The 24,351-nt window shown below is 44.4% G+C and overlaps 2 protein-coding genes across 2 annotated transcripts; both read left to right on the top strand.

Annotated features, from left to right (window-relative positions):
- The first annotated feature begins 903 nt into the window (after positions 1–903).
- On the top strand, positions 904–20,144 carry LOC133025584 (girdin-like). The gene is made up of 29 exons (XM_061092293.1): positions 904–966; positions 1,050–1,141; positions 3,372–3,477; positions 5,079–5,148; positions 5,659–5,717; positions 5,872–5,955; positions 6,137–6,277; positions 6,413–6,594; positions 7,971–8,052; positions 9,035–9,193; positions 9,317–9,463; positions 9,657–9,801; positions 10,623–11,297; positions 11,393–11,598; positions 11,701–11,895; positions 12,352–12,479; positions 12,579–12,720; positions 12,802–12,975; positions 13,585–13,746; positions 13,933–14,210; positions 14,295–14,438; positions 14,963–15,149; positions 15,262–15,407; positions 15,635–15,727; positions 16,510–16,712; positions 17,406–17,480; positions 18,325–18,537; positions 18,712–18,777; positions 19,069–20,144. Exons 1-29 carry the CDS (start codon positions 904–906, stop codon positions 20,142–20,144), a joined length of 5,493 nt encoding a protein of 1,830 aa, XP_060948276.1.
- Positions 20,145–21,868: 1,724 nt separating this feature from the next.
- Positions 21,869–24,112, top strand: mettl26 (methyltransferase like 26). Its single transcript, XM_061088363.1, has 6 exons — positions 21,869–22,167; positions 22,366–22,528; positions 23,297–23,356; positions 23,479–23,546; positions 23,653–23,731; positions 23,827–24,112. The coding sequence occupies exons 1-6, from the start codon at positions 21,974–21,976 to the stop codon at positions 23,881–23,883; spliced, it is 621 nt and encodes a 206-aa protein (XP_060944346.1). The 5' UTR covers positions 21,869–21,973; the 3' UTR covers positions 23,884–24,112.
- Positions 24,113–24,351: the final 239 nt, after the last annotated feature.

Here is a 24,351-nt window from a genome sequence, read left to right as displayed (position 1 = left end):
ATAAGAGCTTGAAGCTGCAGCTTTTATATTCAGAGGATCAATGATATCTGTGGAGAATAAGGACATCTTTTACTATACAAATTATTTTAAAGACCTTTTTAAACTGGACAAAATCTCTCTGGGAACTCATAAGGCAACAGTCACACCATAATGTTTAGAACTAAGCTCAGTGAATGTCTGTGGCTGTAACTTCAAACAAGTTAACAAGAATAAAATAGAACAAAATGAAATAAAATAGTAAAAGTAAATAATAACTTAAAAAGTCGCAGGTTGGGGTGATGGCACCGTCGTCATGGTAACAGATAACGGCTTTGTTCGCACTTTTGCTACAGTGGATTCAAAACTACGAGAACAATGGGATAGACTCGGTTTGTATCGGATGCAGGACCATATGCTACACATATATATATGGCTGAATCCTCGCTTTTTTGTTGTTTTTTTATCTTTGTAAAAACTCACATCAGTGCGGAGTGTGACGAGCAGAGGCGTCGAGAGGAGGGAGGGGGATGAAGGGGAGGAGGAGGAGGAGGGGGGGGAGGAGGAGCGGATGCCTTTGCAGCAGAGGACCAAGGAGGATGAATGTGTGACTGTGTGTGTGTGTGTGTGGAGGCTGTGCGTTGATTTGCGGGACAAAATGCGGGTGCTATTTTGCGTGAGCATCGACACGTCGCCGGTTCCACTGACACATCTCACGGGTGAAGCCGCAGGAGGAATCTGTGCGTCGGGGGGAAAAAAGCAGACAAGCTGAATCCGCAGTGGAACTATACTCAACTCTAGTTTAACAGAGATGGACGGGACGAGTTGAATGGTGCAACACTGACTCACTGTGGAGGAACATGTAGCGCCCAGCCGGCTCTCCGTGGAGGATCTGTTGAGATTCATCAGCCACAAACCTCAGCCAGGATGGAGAGTGGAGTGTTCCTGCCCTGTCTGGACCAGTTCATGCTCAGCCCACTTGTCACCTGGGTAAGTTAAATCAGAAAAAAAAAAACCTCATCCCCTGCTCAACTGTGGTGTCTCCCTGTCATCTGTATTTTCTGTCCCCACAGGTGAAGACCTTTGTGCCCAATGATGGGGGCATGTATCTGGACTTCTCTGAATTACTGGACGGGGTCTTCTTGAACGACATAATGACCCAAATGTAAGTCGTTGCTTTGATTTCAGTGAGTCCCTTCATGTCAGTTTATGTTCTCACAGCTTATTCGTCACATTTCCCAGTCTCGGTTGTGATGAACAGAGTCCAGATGGATATTTCAGATTAGTAGCTGGTGTTTTGAAGCTGCTGGCTGTTACAGACTCGGCATAACATCTGTCAAGAAGTTATGATTAACAGTGAGGTTTGGATGGACAAATCAAAGTGTGTTTGGTTCAAATCAACTTCCTCAGACTAAGTTGTTTTCATTTTGATGATGATGATGGTTAGGTGTCTTCTTCATCTTCGTCTGTGGCAGCTTTGATACAGAATCAAGCGTCTGCAAACATTCTTATCCAGACGCCAACAGTACCGGCTTTGTCACTTCTATGGTGATGAAGAGGATCTTTGTCGTCTGCTGCAGTCTTTGAACGAAACTTCCTCACGACTTACAGGTTAAAGTTTTTCAAAAAATATGTCAGAAATTAGCATAAACGTTGTAAAAAGACAGTCTGCGATGAGGTATGTGGACACGGGGGACATCATACTGTCAAGATGCTACTTAAGAGATTATGATTTGCCTTATGTTCTGCTCAACATAGACAAGCTCCAACTCATCTTCATCTGACAGTTTGCAGTTGCGTCTAAGACGAGAGCAGATGAATGGAGACCCCCTGGTTTCAGCCTTAAAGTTGTGGTGGATTGACACTTCAGATGTTGGTGGTCGAATCCAAACTGAAACTGAGCAGTTGCAAAAAAAAGGGTTAAAAGAAACTGATGACCCAAAGCACTTGTGGATAACGCCGTCTAGCCACCCCAAGTCTGTAGTATCCATTCATCCCACTTATCCCCCCAGGGTCACAGTAGCCTGCTCGAACTGCAAAACAATGCTGCGCCAATCGGAGGGGAGGGGGGGAGAGGCGGGATAATCTCCTGGATTGGAAGACCCTTTGGGATTAAGGGCCTCGGTGCTGCTGTTCACTGGGACACAGATGGGCAGGGCAAAACGGACAAACAGCTCCAAAGACCGGCAGGCGGAAAAATAGATGAACAGGGCAGCTATAGCATCTCTCTGTGTGCAGGCTTTCACTTAGATCTTTAGTCAAATTGTTTTAGCCCATATTTTGCCCACATTGAATTGGCACTTGCAGCGGTCTGCTCCTGTTTGCCAGATCCGGGCCAAAAGAAGCCTAAACCATAGCAATACTGCAGGTCAACCAAAGGTGGGTGGCCCGATTTGGTTTTGAGCCATAATCACCATTCATCACATGAGCCACTTTAGGTTCAGAGTCAGATTTCACATTCCGTAGAGCACCACATGTTTGCCCAAAAAGGCTCAGGTTTGTTTTGGTAAATTTTAGCCACATTTTACAAGTGGGCCACTGTAGGCTCACATCCAGTTTGTCTGGGCCACGAGAAGAGCAGCAGTGCCAGCTCGTTGCCTGAAGTCGCCCACATCTGTAAGCTATCTGAATAGATTTTATTTTATCTGGTATAGTTTAAAAAAATATATACAGAACAAATTTAAAATAATAATATACAATAACAGGAGGTGGCAGAAAACTCAGTGGGGTTATTTTAACCTTCCTATAAAATGTCTCAAAATGAGAAAATACAAAACTGATGTGAAATACTGTATGACTACTTATGAGTGACTCAGAATGAATGATAGCATGTGTATCCCAATAAACATTTAAAAAAAATGAATAATAGTCAAATCAAAAGATGTGTGTATGTTATCAAAAGAAAAATAAACCATAAAACAATAAAGAAGAACAGTCATAGAGCAGCAGTTAAATGGTCTTTTTATGCCATTGTTAAATCCTTCACATGCTGTAGTTCTCCTTTCCTTGGCAACAAGCTGAAGTCTGACCCATATATTTGCAGCGAGGCCCATGAATGCTGAGGTTTCAGCTTCAGGATGTGACAGCTCTAAGTCAGTCTACAGTGGGCTCTGTAGCCAACAGACCAAATGTCCATCTGAAGCATTTCTGTGGAGTGAACAGTCCCATTCCACTCGACAACGCTCCCATTTGGGGTCTTACAGGAATGACGTCACTCAGGCTAAAGTTAGGAATGAACAGAGAACTCATACATGTTCTCATGGTGATGTCTGGGCCAAGACTTGTGCCAGCTTCCTCTCACCCCATTCCACTGACAACCATGTATGTGTGTGTGTGTGTTTGTCTTTTAGCAGAAATGTCAAGTAAAATGTCTTGGTACTGTGTCCCATCTTCAGAAACCCCTCAGCTACTCCCCAGGGTGCAAACAACCTGAGCAGGGATCCCAGTCTGAGGATCCACAACCTGAACTTTCTCGTCCAGCAGATCAAGACGTATTATCTGGTGAGTTTTGGACCTTCTCCCCATCTGGTTTTTGTCAGCCATTTATAAAGTGTTATACAATGCATCCAAGCTACAGGGCAGCTAAGCTTTCCGTGCCGGATTATGATATCGTAACATTCGATTCAGATGTTTCGACCTCAACTTTGCCACACGCACACATCGGATCACGCATGCGCACGCCGGGGAAGTCGGTGGCACTCGTGTCCCAGCAGATCAACTAGTTCTTCTTAAGATGCATGGCCTAAATATCAGCCGTGTAAACATCTGTGTAATCTGCACAGCAGCGAGGGTAGAGCACAGCGGAGAGACAAGCACAGACAGATACAGACAGGCAGGCAGGCAGGCAAAAAGATGGATGAGGACAGACACACAGAAAGATAGACGACAGACAGACAGACAGACAGACAGACAGACAGACAGACAGACAGACAGACAGACAGACAGACAGACAGACAGACAGACAGACAGACAGACAGACAGACAGACAGAGACAGACAGACAGACAGACAGACAGACAGACAGACAGACAGACAGACAGACAGACAGACAGACAGACAGACAGACAGACAGACAGACAGACAGACAGACAGACAGACAGACAGACAGACAGACAGACTGCAGACAGACAGAAAGACTGACTGACTGACGGTCAAACAGACAGAAAGATAGTTGATAGGCCGACAGATGGATGGACGGACGGACGGACGGCAAATGGACAGGCAGACAGACAGACAGATGGACTGAGTTGGGTAATACGGGTCACTTACTAACAATACAAACAATAAATATGAAAATGTGTGAATCATTTTTATTTGAAGTTCTTTATTTGAAGAACACTATGAATTCCGTTCCAATCTAGTTTTGGCTAACATGCCAAAGTTCCAGAGGGTAGGGGGAGTAATAATGTGGTTTACTATGTTCATTATCTAAGGTTAGCATTTTATCACTCCAGTATTTGCTAAAACAAAAAACAGATGTGGCTGATGAGAGGTTATTCTCATACTTTTAAATCCGAAATCTACTGCAAGTGTGTGTATCCCTGATAGATTTAAAGGTGCATACTGGTTTTATCTTAAGACGCCGCTTCCTATAATCTCTATTCTCTAATACCTCTAAAGACCAGGGACTTGCTCTCAGCTCCACACTCTTTAATCGCACATAAGCTTGGAAAAGATGAGGATGTTTGAAGCTCTGTGACCAGACAGTTGCACTTCTCCTGTTCGGGTGTCGGACCCCGTTAGAAATTACTGCTGGTTGAGGATATCTGCAGTGCATCACAGTCTGAATGATGACACCACACACACATGCATTAACACAAAGAGCTTAAAACAGTTTTGGTGGATTTTACCGCTGCACCAAGGAAACTGGCTCCGTCACCCAGCCATTCAGAGCACCCGTTCATTTGTTGGCTGTGCCTCTATACATGTTTGGAGCAGCTGCTATGTGCTGTACATACATACACTCCTGTCCTTTCAGGCACTTTGGCTGGAGTTCAAGAAAAGAGAAATGTTTTACTTCGCTCAGTCTGGCCAAAATGTGCTTATCTTCCTTTTTCTCAACCCATCTCATTCGTCTCTTTCTGTTTCTCCCCTTTTTTGCAGGATAATCTGAGACAGTTAATCATGATACCTCTGCCAAATGTGCTGCTGCTTGGCAGGACTCCGTACTGTGGTATGCTCCTTTAAAGTGTTTCTTATCTCTCCTGTTTATGGGAACTGCCAACTCAGTGTATGATTTGTCAATACTCATTACAACATGCATTGATTTCACATGATTTATCTACAATCAGGAGATAAACTGAACACTATATGTCCATATGCCCATTGGAAATATGAAAACAACCTTTTCAGTGAGACAAAAACTAGTGTAAATGTAATTATCTAGGAAACAAAACGATGAATATCTTTTTTGATTCTACAAAGTGATGAAAATCACCTGGAAAATAGTTTTAGTATTTCCTCACACGCAGCCAGCTTCAGCTCTTTCTGATACACTGTGAGTTGTGTTGCACTCAATCAGCCTGATCCCCACGCTGGCTTGTGACGGTCAGGCTTTGGCAAGGGGTGACCCACATTCACCAGCCAGTGCTCTGATCAATTACAATCCATGCCAGCGGCTCACATGACATCGATCTGATTCAATTTGTTTCACATAATTAATTTTTTTTTGTACTCTCCACAGAACAAAGTCTGGAGGAAATGAAGAAGCTCTTATTGTTACTGTTGGGATGTGCAGTCCAGGTAAACAAGACTTTCTGACATTCAACATCAGTCTGGAATCACATTTTGTCCTTTTTGTTTTTATATCGACCTATTTTTTACACCTTGAAGCCAGAACAAGAGCTAATTTACTTACAATCTAAGTGTTCCAATGAATTTCCACGTTTATTTTCAGTGTGAGAGGAAAGACGAATACATCGAGAGGATCCAGACGCTTGACTTTGTCACAAGAGCGGCAATAGCTGCACATATTCAGGAGGTATTTACAGTAAATCAGTTTGTGTGTTGTTGGGGCGGGAGTGTGGGACAATAAAGAACACTCTGGACTGGTTTCACAGCAGTGAAGGTAAAATAAAGTCCAAGCTGGTTGAAAATATTAAAAAGAAACTGTGTGTTCATATCAAATCATTTCGTCTCCTATCCCCTCTTATGTTGACTAGTTGACCCACAGTCAGGAGAACGTGCTGGATCTGCAGTGGTTGGAGTCGAGTGACATTAACCAAGATGAGATGGAGGCCGCAGCAAGGAACATGGCCACGCACCTCCGTCACCTGCTGGACCAGAGGGACGTCCACCTGGAGGTATCCATATTGGATGTTTCGGGGGGTTTTGCACATTCATTTGTCATGCACAGATGTATATTAGAAACTGGTTATTGATTTACTCTATATGCCATCTGTAACCTGCTGCGTACCTCTTCCGCTTCCTCTCTGCAGACTATAGCAGAGCTGATGCAGGAGAAGGAAGGCGTGGTTAGCTTGCTTGGTAGCCCCTCCAGCCCAGGGTCCGGCAGCTACTCTCCCAGCATTCAGCAGCAGCAGCAGGCAGGGTCCCAGCAGCACCTGGCGGTGGAGCTGGCCGACTCCAAGGCCAAGATCAGACGACTCAGACAAGAACTGTGAGTAGGAGGGAGAAGATAAAGAAACACAATGAAAAAATACAATACAATTAAAGGAGATAGCGTTCAGGCGGATAAAGCGTAACATTCTCTTTGGGATTATAAGGTTAATATATAGTCTACACAGGAGGAGTGAAAAAAATCCCTCCTTCACTGCAAACATACCAGAGCATAGGAAACAATACTGAGATCTAAATACAATGCGTATCATGTGAGAAACGTATACTTTTTTAGCATAAGAATTACATGTAAAAATCATTTTTAAAGCCGTAGACTGATGTGTGGATGATTTACAACCTGCACAGGAGAATCATGTTAGCGATATATTAAATCAATAAACATGTGAACCATCAAGCAATATAAAAGAGTGGCTACGTTAGTGGGGATGAACAGATCAGCCTTTTCTAAAAGGTGCTTTGGGATATATCTGTGCCAAATGGTGATATTTGGGATTATCTAAAGTTAATTCACAGAAAATATGATTAAAACTGACCAAGATAGAGAATAAGGCATTAATGTTATGCTACATTTCAGATTAAACCTCAATGATCAGGCTTTCTTCCATGAATTGGTGTGTCCTGCAATTTACCGGCAATCCTTTTTTTTCTGTCCAGAATTGTCTATCGTTGACTGTTAGTGATGGTTCGAGTTTCTCTTGTGGTTGGTTATTGCTGAAGAGGTGGCCGGTCCTCTGGGGACGTGCCAGCACAGAGTGAATGAGAGGCAGAGAGCGAGAGTGAGAGAGATACTACAGGATAAGAGAAGCCCCGGGGAGCTTGGCCCACATTACTGCCGGCTTGGCAGGTTCCATGGCTGTGCACTAACACTGACCCACATTGCCTCTGCGTTACTGCACATACTGCACACACACATACACACACACACTCACATGCACACACGCTCTGTAACCCATGATCCAATCCAGATCCCCGGCCCATCTTTGCCCTCCATCCCCATCTTCTCTGCTATATTGTCCTCTCTTGTCGTGATGCTTAGAGTCACACACTGTTGCCTCTGAGCAAACACAATATCAGTTAAAGCATCAAGTATGGCTGGACTTTGTCCCTTTGAATGGCCCTGTCCTTATACAACCAATAACTATACATATACTGTATACATCTGAGTATGCCATAGCTTTCTGATAGCATTGGTTTCTAGAGTGAGTGGTTTACAATTATTTAAATTAAATGGGGTTTACAGAGAAGGATCATGTTGTAGCACTTGTATTGTATATTTTGTTGTCTTGCTAATTGAAATTGAAAATGCATGTGTGCTTTCTCCATTCACTTAAATATCAATAAAACTATTGCAGAAAGTAGCGCACACTAACCTGCTCACTTGCGTGTCTCTCTCCCTTGCTTGCTTGACCCCACCAGGGAGGAAAAGAGTGAGCAGATGCTGGACAGCCGACATGAGCTGGAGAACATGGAGTCGGAGCTGAAGAGGATCCAGCAGGAGGTTTGAATTCAGACACGAAAAATAGTAGATTGCAGCTCCTTGTGACGGTGACACACAAGAACCTCCTGACCCCCACAGCAGCTTAAATACAGATGAACGCACACCAAACTTTGCAGCAGAGCTGAGCTTAATGGCTGCACATTTAAGCCACTGAATTCTCAGGCAAGCTCATATGGATTTGACTGCACAGTAAATCTCAATTTGAATTCACAGTTTAAGTCTTGTGGCTGAAGTTTTGCTGCACTTAAGTCACTGTGGTTAATATGTGAAGTATTTAATGGAAATTAAAGTACCAGTAATCATTTGGCCACTTGGGGAGCAGCTGAATTAGCTCACAATCTAGTAAATAGAAAATGAGCTGCCATACAAATGCCTATTTATACATCCACCAGACGCAATGTCATTTACTTTAAATATTATATTTCCGGCCACGTGGTGAATTCCATGCCAGCGCTGTAGCTCAGGGGGTGGACAGGGTCATCCAACCACAAGGTTGGTTGTTCGATCCCTGGCTACTCCACTGCATTTCAAAGGGGCAATATGTACGAGTGTGTGCGTATTGTACCCTGAAGGGCGTTGAGTGTTCGGTACGTGCTACATGAATAGAGTTTGCTAAGTTTTTGGTCCTCACCAACCTCTTTGAAAAATATTTGGCCTGTGTCGCAGATTAATGTGACATTAAGTGTCAATGAACTGAACTGAAACAGCAAATCTGTAAAACCAAAACAGGCCAAAAGATGACTAAAATGTTCCAGGTGATAATTCTCTGTGTTCTGTCACCTCCCCATATTTATATAGATTTTGTCACTTGATCCAGTGTTCGTATAAAAATATTGATAAGTGCAACTTTAAATAGAGAGAGAGACACTTGATTAATCCCATCCAGGTCAGAAAGGTTTCCCACAGTAAAGACTCAACACTGCAGAGCTACATTTACTTTGAGCTGAGATCCTTGCTATAAATCAGACTGATCCTCCACCAGAACACCCTGCTGCTTGTGGAGGCGCGAGCAGCCCGCACCTACCGAGATGAGCTGGACGCCCTGAGAGAGAGAGCCATCAAGGCGGACAAGCTGGAGAGCGAAGTGGGACGTTACAGAGAGCAACTGCACAAGATGGAGTTCTACAAGGCCAAAGTGGAGGTACACTCATACTGATTAATGTTGTACCAGGTCATGTTAATAAATGTATTTATATCTTTAATGCTCAGAACCCAGTTATCACTAATTATGAGCGGTGTTTGTTTTTGTATGTGTGTATTTCAGGAGCTAAAGGAGGATAACAGGGTGTTACAGGAGACCAAAGAGGTGTTGGAGGATCAGCTGGCAGGCTGGAGAGCACGCTCCGATAAAATCCACCAGCTGGAGAAGCACAGTCTGATGCTGAAGGCCCAGGTTCATGATATGGAACAGGTCAGACATCAACACTCAGGAAGGTCTACTTTGTAACCTTTGTGTTGCCTTGTATAATTTCCTCAAAGGACAACAAGTGACAATATAACTATCAAACATTCAGAACTCACCACTCGACCCTCACATCCCGTTTGAATAATCATCCTGTGATCCTGATACATCCTGTGCTGATAAGTCAATACTTTCATTCCAGGAGAGGGAGGCTGATCGGAGGCGAATCGAGGAGCTGCAGGAGGAGAACCTGACCATGTGTTTGGCTCAGAGGAGAAGCATGGAGGAGTCTCAGCACCTGGGCTGGGAGTTAGAGCAGCTCTCCATGACTAGTGACAACTCCCAAGGTAATAACTAGTGTTAGTGTTACTAATGGCACATAACGTTAACTAGAATGTCACTCAGAAGGCTAAATGCGCACACTCATCAATATCAGTCCACATGTTTTCATTAAGATCCATCAATTATTCTCTTAGAAATCAACGAAAATGTTAAAAAAAACTCTCCACACTCTGTTAATGAAAGTGAAAAAAAAATCCTGGATCTACCCCAGATCTGTATTCGCACCAGAATTTAATGGGTTCTTCTTTGGGTCATTCCTTGGGTCTCTCAGGGATAAAAGGACGCATTTGTGTCCCTGTCCCTTCATATTTCCCTGTCTCTTCACATGTCCCTTTCCATTTTCCTGTCCCTTCATATTTTCCTGTCCCTTCAAAATCGTCTAGTCACACAATCGGTCTTCAAATGAAGCCCCTGAAGGTAGGTAGGGTGTGTAAATTGTGGAATTGTGTGCATGCTCCCAATTATTTGATATTTTTACATACATAAAAACCTGGGTCAAACCAAGAAGTTTATCTCACACAGAGCAGAACCTTTTACCAACATATTCATTTGTTTATTTTTCTGATAGAAGCCTTTGGATTACTTTTACAGAAAACATAATCATTTTTGTGTGTTTATATGTATACAGAATCATAATCTGTGGTTTAGAAATAAAAAATAACTCAAAGGAATTGAGCTGCAACACAGTATTTTCCCACAATTAATATTCCCCCCAAAACCAAACTACATCTTTAAATGTTCACTACTAGACTTTCTTTCTGGTTATCTCCAGTTGTCTCCTTCCTTAAACAACAAGTTTAATTCCCACAATGTGTTTTGTCCACAGGCCAACAGACGCTGAATTTGGAGGTGAGTGAGAGGACCCGCAGTCAGATGCTGAAGCTGGAGAAGGAGAACCAAAGTCTCCTGAGGACCATAGAGGAACTGAGAGCCGCCTCTACCAGCAGCAGCCTGCGGCCCAAACAAAGACACTGCCGAGACTGCGACCGGGTTGACCGGGTGGTCTGCGACACCAACAACTGGACCCCATCAACAGACGCGCCTTCAGGGCCTCAAACCTCCTGCTCAAACACAGGAAACCAACATAATATATTCCCGCTGAGCACGGCACCACATCAGATTCTGAATGGAGATTCAAACTCCCATCGGCGAGCAGACACAGCAGAGCTGGAGGAAGTCCATAGTGAGATCCTCCTCAGAGACCATCCAGAGCGTCACATTCAAGAGAAGGGACAACTAGAGGAGCGAGGTAGAGGGGATTTCAAAGACCTGATGTCTGATCTGGAGGTTTTAGAAAACATTCACAATAGGCTCCATTGTTTTGTGGGATCACGTGATCACTCCCCTGGCTCAAAGAGCAGCAGTCCCTGCCACGACAGCATCTTCACAGGGCTGCCAGCACGGCCGTCCTACGCCAGCAAGCAGACACAGAGGCTGGAGGCCAAGTGCAAGGTCCTGGACTCAGTTAATCAGCAGCTGCAGGCTTCTCTGGACAATACTGGTACGAATTGTCAATCAAATAAGAATTATACATTCATAGTTCCATTTAACAATTACTTATTTATTTATTTCTTCTACCACAATACATCTCCGTAGACCGTAAAGTTCAGCGTCTGGAGGCAGAGGTTCAGGAGCTGGAGGCAGAGAACCAGAGTCTGCAGGCCACCTTAGAGGAGCTTCGGATCTCCGCGAGACGCCTCGAACAACTGGAAACCGAGAAGCAGAGTCTGGAGCAAGAGACCACAGCTCTGGAGAAAGACAAGAGGCAGCTGGAGAAAGAGAATCGACGCCTCCGCCAGCAGGTTGTTCTCTAGGAGCAAGAAAGTGTCAGTTTCTCATCTAAGGTAGGATTATGCATGCACTTGCATTGCCTCCGAGTGAACAAACTGCTTCCTCTGTGTCAGGCTGAGATCCAGGAAGCCAACTTGGACAGCAGTAACGTCTGCATGGCCAGCCTGGAGAGGGAGATGCGTTTTCTGGTGAAGGAGGTGGAGGGGTTGAGGGAGACTGCTGAGAGGGTCAAAGGCCTGGAGAGAGACAACAGGGAACTGACCAAGCAGGCAGCTATCGACCACAGGACGCTGGCCACACTCAGAGAGGTGAGGGCGGGACGTCCACGCTGTCTAGCTGACACTGACGGAATGACATTTCACTGATAATGCACCGTTTCTCCTTTTAATAGCTGCAGGTTGCATAATTTACACACCCCACCCAACATGTAGCTGATCACAAGCTAACTCCAAACACTTATTCAAAAGCTAGGATGGCAGCAGAGCACATTCTAAACAGTCCCCTTAAAGTCTGAATCAAATAAGTCATGTTTTTTGGGGTATAGTACTAAAGCTATTAAAGATACATGTAAATTCGAAGTTTGCTCCATCTTATCATTAACAGTAGCTTGGTCATATGTTTGGAAAGCATCCTTCTTCCGTTTTCATTCAGTGCATGTCCTAATATAAACATGGTAAAAAAAAATCCTTCTCCAATGTAATCCCAAATAACATCCCATAATTGGTAAAAACCAACTCACAGCAATGTATTCTGTCTCTCTTTAGGAGCTGGTGAGTGAGAAGCTGAAGACCCAGCAGAGGGACAATGAACTGGAGCGGCTGAGCAATGAGCTGGAGATGAAGGTCCTGAACCAGGAGGAGAGTCTACATCAGGCTGAAACACCAGACACCAGGTGCTCACACACTGACCTCCTGCAACCTTTAAAGGGAATGAAAGAAAGGAGGAGTGTTGTAATGCCTCCTTCTCTCTCTCTCTCTCTCTCTCTCTTCAGCAGGTTCAAGATGCTGGAGTCGGAGCTGGAGGCGTCTTTGAAAAAGTCCCTGCAGATCAAAGAGGACAAGATGGCCACTCTGGAGGCTCGTCTGCAGGAATCCTCCCACCTGAACCAGAAGCTGCGCCAGGAGCTCAGGACTGTAAGTCACCAGGCCTCCTGAAAAAATATATACGTGATACTACGAGTCCAAGTTCTCTGACTCCTCTCCATCATCACACAGGCGAGGCTGAGCTGTGAGGCTCTGCAGCAGAGGCAGCAGGAGGAGTGGACGCCGTCGAGCTCCACCCCCCCGACGGAGACAAGCAAAGCGATGAGTGAATGGCTGCGTGAAAACCAGGAGGCCACCAAGGAACTGCTGAAGCTCAAAGACCGTCTCATTGAAGTGGAGAGGAATGTAAGTCGCAGTACTATATAACAAAACATACGTTATATACTGTATGATGTGAAATTGTGCACTTACATTTTCCTTAATATTACCAACCATCTTCAAACCCACACAAATCCCCAAATTTATGACATTTCATTTTTGTGACATTTCATTTTGGTCGCGTTTTTAATTGCATCATATTTGCTTTACCAGTGGTTTAGTCCGTCTATGCTATAACCTCTGGGGGAAACTTTCCTTAATGGTATAGCACACACTGCTAGACAGTTAACCAGTCAGCTGTTTGTATTGGTCACTCACTAATCACGATTATTCATTGTCGTTTGCATTACTTCATTCATGAACTTAATTTGCTGGGTAGATTTTCATCAGCAATGGTGGTGAAGACAACAACTCCAATGATCCCACGCTGCTTCACAACATCATAAAACTAGTTATTTTGTTACTGTTTTGATTGAGTGACCCCTAGAGGCTGAAGTTACATATTGTATGTTTAATATAGATATATCCCAAAGAAGGGCCTCTGTAGAATAAAAGATTTATAAAGTTGTACTGTCGGCTTTAAAACTCTCCTCCTCCGCCCTCCCCTCTCCTCTCCTCTTCTCCTCTGCTCTCCAGAATGCGACCCTGGAGGCCGAGCGCCAGGCGATGCAGGCCCAACTCAAGCAGCTGGAGAGTCAGTGTGTCAGCCAGCAGGCTCAGATCCTGGCGCTGCAGAGGCAGGCTGCCTCACTGCAGGAGAACAACACAGCTCTGCAGACACACAACGCTAACCTGCAGGTACCATTACAATACAGTGGTCTGTGTTTTGCAGCTATTCTTAACAGCTACCTGAAATCACTAATATTTTGAATATTCATATTTCTGAAATACAGTTGTTCTAGTTTTTCTGTCTGCACACAAAAGCACATAAAAAGTTATTATTCAACATTAACTACTGATTGACTTCACCTCCTTCTGCTCCAGGTGGAGAAATCCACGCTGAGCTCACAGAGTGCCTCCCTCATGGCGCAGAATGCTCAGCTGCAGCAGCAGCAGTCGGGGACAGAGAGCGAGCGGGACGGCGCCGCAAGAGAGCGCGAAGAGCTGCGTGGGGTTCACGAGCAGCTCTTACGAGATCACGAGCGGCTGGCTGCTCTGCATGAGCGGCAGGCCATGGAGTATGAGGCGCTGATGGGCAAACACGGCTGCCTGAAAAACGCCCACCGCACACTGGAGCTGGAGCACCGCACCCTGCAGGACAGGTGGGGAGAGGCACTGTCTGTGAACTGTCAACCCGTGGGGTGGGAGACCCTTGTGATTCATGTGTTCGCTGGTTGTGTGTTTAGATACAATAGCCTGCTGCAACAAAGAACCAAGCTGGAAGACCTGGAGAAGGCCCTGAGGGAGGAGCAGATGAGGATCGCTCTGGAGAAGGAGCAGCACAAGACAACAGCAGCTGAATGTTGCAGGCTCCGTGATGAGAAGGACTGGTGAGGAGGAACACATCCCAAACTCAGGAGCTGGGTCTCAATTCAGAGGCTGCACTTAAAGACCGGTTGTGTCAAGGCAGCTTGACTCTCCCATCTTACACAACATGGGCTCCAGCAGGTGGACCCCTCCCAGCCACAACCTATCCCAGGACTTATTGCACTTCAGAGATGAACTGTTTTTCAAAGAGATAATCATGCCAGGATCAGGCTTCAACTCAAGTGAACAGCTAATGGTACACATGTTAAAGAACCGAGGGTCAATAAAAGGTTATTGTCGTGTCCAACTTCAGCTCTGGTGCTTGGCGTTAGGAATGAGGGTGGGGCAAGCTGGGGACGACAATGTGGAAGCCCCCTGTAGACAGGACCTCATGTAGATCTAACTTCGGTTCAGCCGGGTGGCCCTTGAATTGTAACACACCTCAATACACCTTACCTGATTGTCATGGCAAGACACTGCACAGTTGTTGACACCTAAACAAAAGCACAAGCATAGTTTCTCATCACCGCTCGTCCTTGTTTTCCAGGCTGAACCAGACGTACCGTCAGCTTCTCAGCGACAACGAGCTGCTGACAAGCGATCACAAGCAGCTGAAGAGCCAGCTGAACGAGGCCAAGCTGGAGCACACGTGGCTGGAGGCCGACTTCTCCAAGCTCAAGAAGGAGTTTCAGCAGCTGGACATCACCTCCACAAAACTCAACAACCAGTGTGAGGTACAGACACTCAGCCCGTCACGCTGGTGTGGCGAACTGCCCCTAATCCCATAATCCCGTGTGTTTTGTATGCCTGTTCCATTTGTACATGTTTGTCTGTGTGACGTTTCAGCTGCTGAGCCAGTTAAAGGGAAACCTGGAGGAAGAGAGTCGTCACCTGCTCGGCCAGATCGAGACGCTGATGCTGCAGAATCGAACGCTGCTGGAGCAGACAATGGAGAGCAAGGATCTGTTTCATGTTGAAGAGCGACAGTACATGTAAGAAATCATCGCCACCAATGAGACAAGATAATGTTGCATCAAATACGATCTGATTTGCTGTAGACACTTACAGCAGATCATGTTATTTTGTAAAACAACTCACTGTTTCGTACGTGCAGGCTGAATAGCGAACAACATTTACGACACCAAAAATACCACAACAGCAGGCCCAAAGCTATGATTGATGATCTATCTGTTCTCTCTCCCTGCATGTTTCTGCTCAGTGACAAGCTTAATGATTTGAGGAGGCAGAAGGAGAAGCTGGAGGAAAAGATAATGGACCAGTACAAGTTCTATGAGCCTTCGCCTCCACGCAGGTAAGTCTCCTATAACACTGTTGACCACATATTTTATTTACCCTTAATACTAATGACTAACTACTTACTGACTGTGACTATGAATGACTGTGGCGGGTCACCAGCTCGTTGCTGGCTTTCTCTGGCGCCTGTTTTGTGCTGAGCAGGTTAGGGTTAGGGTTTTTCACTACTGCGGCTTTATACAACACCATGAGAGCGGTGAGAGTGAACCACAAGTGGAAATCTGCAGGTTGTGAAACCTTAACACTGAGCTGCAAGATGATAAAACAAACGTAGATCTTAGAGGAATTGTAGAGATGTATAATAATGCTGTGTGGGTATGTCTAAGCAATAGAAGGACACTCAGTAGGGCACATACCAACAGTCCCCTTGAATTCAAGCTGCACCAAATTTCACAAATTTTATTTTATGGGATAATGGTAAAAATGCAGAAAGACACCATATCTTACGATGTTTATGAAGGTCATAAAAAGATTGCCAGATCTGTGCCCTATCCAGATCTGCCTCAAAATGGGTTCTTCCCTGACCCATGCCACATCCTTCCACTGAGTTTCATCTAATCAGTCCTGTATCTTAAGTGTAAACTATCTTACAAATAGGCAAACGAGAAAAACGAAACAATAATCTCCCTGATGGAGGTCTTTAACATTCATTTCAGTTTGTTGAATTCAGCTCTGTTTGGTTTCTTGTCCATCTGATGCCAGAAGTTTCTCTCTTTGGACCAGCCTGGCTCCTGCATGTCCTCTGTGTCTCAATCGTCATTATTCTCTGCTCCTCCGTAGACGTGGAAACTGGATCACTCTCAAACTGAAGAAGTTGATGAAGTCCAATAGCCGGGAGCATGGACTAGAGCAGCTCCCCATGCCCACACAGTCAGGTGTTGCTGAGCCACACCTGTCCTGTCACGACAGCAGCTCCTTCCTCAGCTCTGATGGCTCAGGCGGCGCGGGCGATGCCATCTCACCCAAACGCAACAATAGTAAGTGTGACCTTGTTTTACCAGATCACCTCTCAATGACTTGGCAGAAACAACCTAATCGGAGTAGCAAAGCCCCCCCTTCACTGCTTCAGACAAAGACCGCAAAGTTAGACCTGGGAGCAAAGATTCAGGAGGAACTCCCCCCTACATTTTCTAGGGAGATGCAAACATTTTTAAATTAATCTATAATTAAATTTAGTTGTTTTTCCACTGATGTCATTTAATTAAAACAGCAAGGATTCTATGTCAACAAAAGATTAAGAAATTGACAGCAAAAATGTAATAATCACTTTAAATTGTGTTTTCCATCTATAAACACAAATGAGATCCTAGTGAAAAGTGTTTAGAGAAATCATGTCAGTGTTGCATCGTATTCATTGTGTTGAAAAGCAAACAAATGTTGTCATGTCCAAACTGTCATTCTTCCTGATGCATGATGTGTGTGAACTTTCCTCAGCAGTAACGTCTTCCCTGTGTCTTTCACTTGTCTTTGTGTATTTCTTCCCTTCCATACCTCCTGATTCCTCCCATCCCTTGTCTTTTCCTTCCCAAAATTATTTCTCTCTCTCTCTCTCTCTATCTCTCTCTCTCTCTCTCTCTCTCTCTCTCTCTCTCTCTCTCTCTCTCTTTCTGTCTCTCCCTCCCTCCCATCTTCTCTGCACATGTGGCCCGTTTGTTGCCGTGAAAATAAAGCCACAGTGAAAATGTTTCCCCGTATGAGGAGCAGGCTGAAGGACAGAGACAAAGTCAAGTCCATCTTCCGTCGATCCATGTGTAAGAAAGACTATGGTCGAGTGTCTGCAGCCCCTAACTTCATTATACTGCAGTGTAATGCTTTATTGCTATTTTTGATCATCCATCACATAGCATACTGCTGCTAACGTAACACTGGCTTATGTAGGATTATCAGCAAGGTTTGAAATCATAAGTAATATGTTAATAATGTGTCCATCCATGCCAACCTCATTTCACCACAGTGACTGAAAATATTTGTTATGATCTTATAGAATTGAGTATCACAGTTGAAAGCCCAGCTCTGGCTCTCTTTACAGAAGATTCGGTTATATCATTGGAGCAACGCTGCATTGCAGGAGGACACTGGAACTGCAAGAGCTACAATAGAACAATATGAAACTACATAGCACTTAGTAGTAAAACCACATTTAGATTCACTACATCAAGATTTTAGCAGGATCTTCATCAATACGTGCACACTCATGAATATCAGTCTCTAAACATGCCTGGTTTTATTTCCTCCAAGTTCCATGAATTTATCTCTTAGAAACCAAGGAAAATGTTGAAAGATGTTTTATGTCACAATGTTTAGGCCCCCTGATTTGGATCCATACTAAATGTAAATCGGCTCCGGTCCCATACCACAAGCTAGTTTCTTTATAAAATGTTGAGTTGTTTTTGTATAATCCTGCCAACTAACAGACGGATAAACAAGCGAGCACAGAAACATAACCTCCTAGGCAGAGGTAACACAGATTTTAGATTACTGTAGCAGGACATCTACTGTATGTACTACCTCATACCGTCCATGACCTGTTCACCTAACGACCACCTCCCTCCTCCACCTCACTTCCTTCTTCCACTCCTCACTCCAACAACATAGCCCTGAGCAGCCTGGCCTCTCCCGCTGCCTCCTGGGTCGACAGCTCACAGCAGCTGGAAGGGTCAGAGGCTGATGTGGACACACTGACCTCATCCCTCACCACCTCCATCTTGTCCATTCACCACATTGACCATCCCACCACTCCACCATCGTCGGGCAGTCTCCACACCACCACAGATACTGTTCGGGATGTTTCCGAGCTGTGGGAGACAGGTAGAGGCATCCATGAACCACTGTTTTTTTTGGTGTCATCTCCATTTGTTCGATGTTAGAGCAAAGTGCAGAGGGGAGGAGAGCAAACGCAGCTCTTTTCTTGTGCTTTTTTAAATTTAAAAAGTAGAAACAAAACTTAGATCCTTGCAGTGATCACATTTGTTTGCCCCACAGACAAGGATTCAAATGATAGCGCCGTGCCACTTGGATTTGAGGACAACGATGAGCTGCAGAATCACGGTAAAGCCCTGTGGACTCTCATTTAGAGGATTCAGCCAGCATGCAGATGTATACCAGCTCAGGAATTAGAGTAAATCCATCAAATCGCAATCATGACCTTGTTTTATATTAATCTCTTTGCTCGGCACAGAGGCCAACAACTGCTAGTGCAAGGCTTGACTCTGCTGCCCCTCGTTGGTCATTAATAATACTTTGTGTGATGCAGTTGGCAGATGTTGGCATGAAGTGAAAATGTGGTATTGGTATATACTTTACTGTGGCTCTTTCAAAAGCATCGTCCTCTACTTCCAGCTCTGAATGGCGCCCAGAGTCGCGCCCTCAGCGAGAGCAGCGGCGAGTTCAGCCTGAGTCTTGAGAACGAGCCGTGGTCCAACGGCAGCAGCCCTATCCAGCACCCCCCATCACGCCGTTCCTCCCCCTCCTACCAGCCACCCAGCGATACCTCCACCCCCCAACACAAGGACAAAGCTTCTACCATGCCCGTCACCAGCAGTCAGAGTTCAGATCTCCAGGCTGCACCGAGACAGAAAGATGTTGGGCTCTCACAGGACTTCTGGCTCACAAGGGGCACAAAGTGCATCCGGAAGGGGTCAAGAGGCAAAGTGATTCGTCGCTCATCAGATTCAGGGGGAGCAGTCAAAACGAACACAGGGCTCAGTGGGATGATTTCTAAATCAAGCTCAAGCAAAGTGGACACCACCCGAGCCATAGCTTGTTCACCAATCACGGTGTTGTATGTTCAGGGCAAGGCGTCCTCCATGTCTGGGTGCCTCAACTGCTTCTCCACACCTCTGGGGAAAGAGGGGCGGCTGAAAGGGCCTAGGTCACCTACAAGTCTCCCTCGCGCCAGCAGTGTGATATCCACAGCAGAGGGCTCATCCCGGCGCTCCAGCGTCAACAGCGAATGCAGGGTGACCATCAAGACTAACAGACTCCAAGCCCAGGCTTTAGAGGAGAGAGATAATCAAGAGGAAACATCGAGTAGTAATGAACAACCACACCCAGACTCTAAAAACAGTGAACCAGTTCCTCCTCTCAAACCTCCCAGAGACCCAGCGGTGGTCGTTGACTGTCCCAAATCCCCCGTGCAGGAGTCACTTCTTGGCTCCTCGTTCACGTTCAACTCCGTCTTCTCCAACACCATCTTCAGCGATTCCGTGGTCACGACTACAACAGGTCTGGATGCGCCTGACAACCAGACCTTCCTCTGTCTCAGTCCATCTCTGGTGCGGAACTGTCCAGGCGAGGGCCAGGAGTCATCTCACAACAAACCACAGACAGAGCTCGGGGTCGATAATGAGCAGAGTCACAAGGCAGAACAGGCTGCTGGGATGGAAGAGAAGGACAAACCGCTCACAATTGCATGAAGGCAGCTATCACACCATAGAATGTTGTGTCATTGATGTAGAGCAGGTGGCTGCAAGGGCCCATTTAATCTCATCGACCGAAGCACACAATATAAGTCATTGTAGAGGAATTGTATTCCACTCACTGTCTGAGTTTAGTTATCTTAATTGTTGTGTTGAATAAAAATGTGTTCACATGTCTTTGTTTCAGATTTCTATCACACTACTTTAGTAATACCACCAGGTTTTACTTTATATAGGTCGTACAGTACAACTGAGTGACATACTTCTCAGTAGTTCACAGTATTTTCTATTTGCACAGGTTCTCCATTATAAACTGAAATAAGAGATATTCTGTTTTGCCCTTGATTAATACTCTGGTGAGACTCTTTACTGACAATCCTGTGTCATGTGTAGTTGTGTTTGCCAAATGATTTTCATGTTCCTGTCTGCTGTCTTTATTTATGCCCCTCAGAACCTTTAACTTATTATCATTTGCTTTGTTTCCATTATATCTGAATTGTAAGCCTGAGGAAAATGTATAAATCTTGTATTTAAACAAAAAGAAAACAAAGGTTGTTTTCCCTGAATGCTATTTTCCCTTAAATAAACCCTCTGTGTAAAATCTACATTTGCATTGTCAGTCTTTTACCTATCTGCCATAGGTTATTTAGTTATTCAGAATACACATGTATATAATTATTATTATTATATAAATTAATTAATATAATTTTAACACATGGTTTTAATGCGTCCACACTGTTTTGGGCTGTCTGTCTGTCCACCTGTCTGTCAGTCTCTCCATCCGTTCAGCTTGAGGGGATGTCATCAAAGATGAGCTGATTCGATTTTGTTGCCTGAAGGTCAAAGGTCATGATCACAGTGCTCCTCTTGGTACTGTGAACGTGACATATTAGGACTGCACGTAGAGTATTTGATTACATCTGGTACAAATCACTGATAAATGGATTTGATTTCAGTGGTCAAAGGTGGAGGTCAGGGTGGCTTCTTGAATGGGATATCTCAAGACTGATTGAGGGAATTCCTTCAACATTTGACCCGTGTTCACTTGGACTCAAAGATAAAGTAATTATGTTTCAGTTGTCAAAGGTAAAGGTTACAGTGACTTTTATATGAATCTGGAAAAAAAGTTATATACACAGAAACTGCAGTGCGGTAGTTCTACTTTATAATATATGTATATATATATATATTTATATAGCTCCTCTATTGTATTATTCTTTATTGGATATTTTTCAGTGCATTTCTGTGGTTTTTATAAATTCTTATATGTATTTCCTTCTGGGTTAGGTCAGGGAGGTCAGGGTGGCTTCTTCAATGGGATATCTCAACACTGATTGAGGGAATTTCTTCAACATCTGATCAGTGGTCACTTGGACTCAAAGATAAAGTGATTATGTTTCAGTTGTCAAAGGTAAATATTACAGTGACTTTTATATGAAACTGGAAATAAGTTATATACACAGAAACTGCAGTGCGGTAGTTCTACTTTATAATATATGTATAAAAATATATATATATAAATATATATAGCTCCTCTATTGTATTATTCTTTAGTGGATATTTGTCAGTACGTATCTGTGTTTTTTATAAATTCTTATATGTATCTCCTTCTGGGATAATACATTTGTATTTATTGTATCTTATAAGGAAACTGCTCTTGCGCCCGCCCACTCTCCCTATTGGATGCGACGGAGGTCACGTGAGTCGCTCCCAAAGTGCATTGTTTTGTGTTGCCACGGTCTGGACTGAACGTGTCCGCCGTGTGCTCCGCTGCTTCTCGCAAACTGTACCGAGGCTCTCGCCAGCTGTCCTCCGGGCTCGGCACGATGCTGAGCGCCGCCGCCGCGGAGAGGAACAAGGAGCCCATCGTGGCGGTGCTGCGGGAGAGCGCAGGCACCGGCCGAGCGCTGCAGGCCCTGGAGGTGTCCTCCGGCACCGGGCAGCACGTCACCCACTTCGCCCAGGCCCTGCGGAACATCACATGGCAGCCCTCGGAGTACGACCCCCAGTCTATAGACAGGTACAGATTGTCCGCGTCACTGTATCAAACGGTGTGGTTCTGATGTGCCCAGTCATCGTATCGTGTAGTGACGGTGTAATAAACGTCCTATGAGCCAGCTAGCGGGAGGAGAACTCCATGTTGAATGTGATAACGCCGCTGCTGTTGGACTGTGCTGGCAAGTGCTTTAACAATCAATGTCTTTGTTTCCATTCTCAGTATAGACGCGTACAGAGCTCACTACCAGCTGAGCAATGTGAAGCCTGCCATCCACCTGGATGCTTCGCAGCCCCATCAGAGCTGGGGGGGGATCCAGCCTGAGAGCCTCGACCTGGTGGTCAACATCAACATGATCCACATTTCCCCCATGGCGTGCACAGAGGTAAGATATTTTAATAAGAGATTGTATTCATGCACATACATGTTGTGACGGGTCTTGCCTGATTGCACAGTTCTTAGGGGATAAAACAATATCAATTATTATCTGGATGTCATTTTTGTTCATAGCAATATAAAACAAAAGGCAGATATCATTATATTGCTTGTAAGCACAGTGAGGAGATACAACACATATTTGATCCAAGAGTTTTAAACCCAAACCAATACTCGGGAGCAAAAATCAGTCTTTCAACTAAACTGACATAATAATGTGCCATTTATCCTGATTATTATTGATATCTACTGATATAAACATTTCTATCTTGACAGCATTTCTGGTCTTATTGCCCAACCCTACTTTGCACCACTAGAATGTAAATCAATTCGATGCGTTAAAGGTCTTGTCAACACCTGCATTATTATCTAATCTCGAGTCTTATGTAGCCTCGTGGGGCTCTGAGATAAACTTTGGTAAATACTTATTTTAGTGTATATTGTACTAACATGGTTGATATTTCTTAACAAACCAATGTATGGGGAAAAAATTATAAAGTGGAAACAGTTGATGGACCCTCGTCTGTATATACACTACAGCCCTGTTGGCTCGTAACTCCTCAGATAATAACTATGAGCATTGGCCATTCATAACATCTGCCCCAGGTCTTTCACGCTATAAAAGAGACAGAGAAAAGGAAAGCTCCAGTAGTTCGGCCCATTGTCTATTCATCCATCATGATGTTATAGAGCCTGAAGACATTACTCTCTTTTCTAGGGTTTATTCAAAGGGGTCGGAGAAGTGTTGAAGCCACAAGGTCTTTTATTTACATATGGGGTGAGTGAAAAACCTTTCATTTCAAATATGCACTTTCCTCATTACGGCTATCAAAAGTAAAGATGATAGTGTAACAATATACCGAATGCTACTTTACATGTTTGCTGTTACTGTATCTTCAGCCCTACGCAGTGAACGGAGAGATCACCCCACAGAGCAACGTGGACTTTGACTCCAGCCTACGACAGAGGTAAAGTAACTCTACAGGGCCTAGGATCCTGTGTCATCAGCATGATTACTAATGCAAACCTGAGTGTGGGATAATTCAAACTCTTCTCATGATCTTTGTTTTGTAGGAATCCAAAGTGGGGGCTTAGAGATATCTCCGTGCTGAGCTCTTTAGCACAACAAAGTGGTTTGTTCCTGGAGAAAATAGTGAGTATTGGCGCTCAGTTAAGCATCATAAACATAAACAATGCAGGTGGGATCATCGGTTTACTAATGTGGGATGTGTGTTTGTTCTCTCCAAGGTGGACATGCCAGCAAACAACAAGTGTCTTCTGTTCAGGAAGGAGAGTTTGGTGTGAAGTGTTCCGTCGTTCATTCCCTGGACTCAGACCAGTTTTGGAGCAGGAGGATCAAAGCGCCTTAACTTCCACTTGAAGCTCAGATACATTGCCAACTTTTCCAGAACTGTAAATTAAACATGTTTCCCTATATTCTAATACACATTGACATTATTTGATCTGCACCGGGACCCTCTAACCAATGGCACAATATATTGCACACTTGAATAAAATGAATAAGGCTCACAGACATGCTGGTTGTGTACTACATTTAACTTTAGACAGCCACCTACTCCTTTTTAATACCTTAGTTCAGTTGGTATAACTACATTAGCAGAAGTGCTTTGCAGAGCGATTTAATCAAATCTTGACTTTGTACACAACAACACAAGAGAATATATATAAAAACACATGTGAATGACTAAATAAAAAGGCCCATTACAAATAAACATAATATAATAATAGAAAAACTTAATATAGAGGTAATAT

Source organism: Limanda limanda, chromosome 2 (assembly GCF_963576545.1).
Source record: "Limanda limanda chromosome 2, fLimLim1.1, whole genome shotgun sequence".
NCBI classification, from domain to species: Eukaryota; Metazoa; Chordata; class Actinopteri; order Pleuronectiformes; family Pleuronectidae; genus Limanda; species Limanda limanda.
Note: the sequence above shows the minus strand (reverse complement) of the source record. Positions and strands in the feature narration are given on the sequence as shown.

Coding starts and splice junctions, on each gene's coding strand:
- LOC133025584 (XM_061092293.1), top strand. CDS start 904: ATGGAGAGTGGAGTGTTCCTGCCCTGTCTGGACCAGTTCATGCTCAGC. Junction 11,298..11,392: donor GGCTTCTCTGGACAATACTG/GTACGAATTGTC, acceptor ACATCTCCGTAG/ACCGTAAAGTTCAGCGTCTG. Junction 11,599..11,700: donor ATCGACGCCTCCGCCAGCAG/GTTGTTCTCTAG, acceptor CCTCTGTGTCAG/GCTGAGATCCAGGAAGCCAA.
- mettl26 (XM_061088363.1), top strand. CDS start 21,974: ATGCTGAGCGCCGCCGCCGCGGAGAGGAACAAGGAGCCCATCGTGGCG. Junction 22,529..23,296: donor CCCCCATGGCGTGCACAGAG/GTAAGATATTTT, acceptor TCTCTTTTCTAG/GGTTTATTCAAAGGGGTCGG. Junction 23,357..23,478: donor GTCTTTTATTTACATATGGG/GTGAGTGAAAAA, acceptor CTGTATCTTCAG/CCCTACGCAGTGAACGGAGA.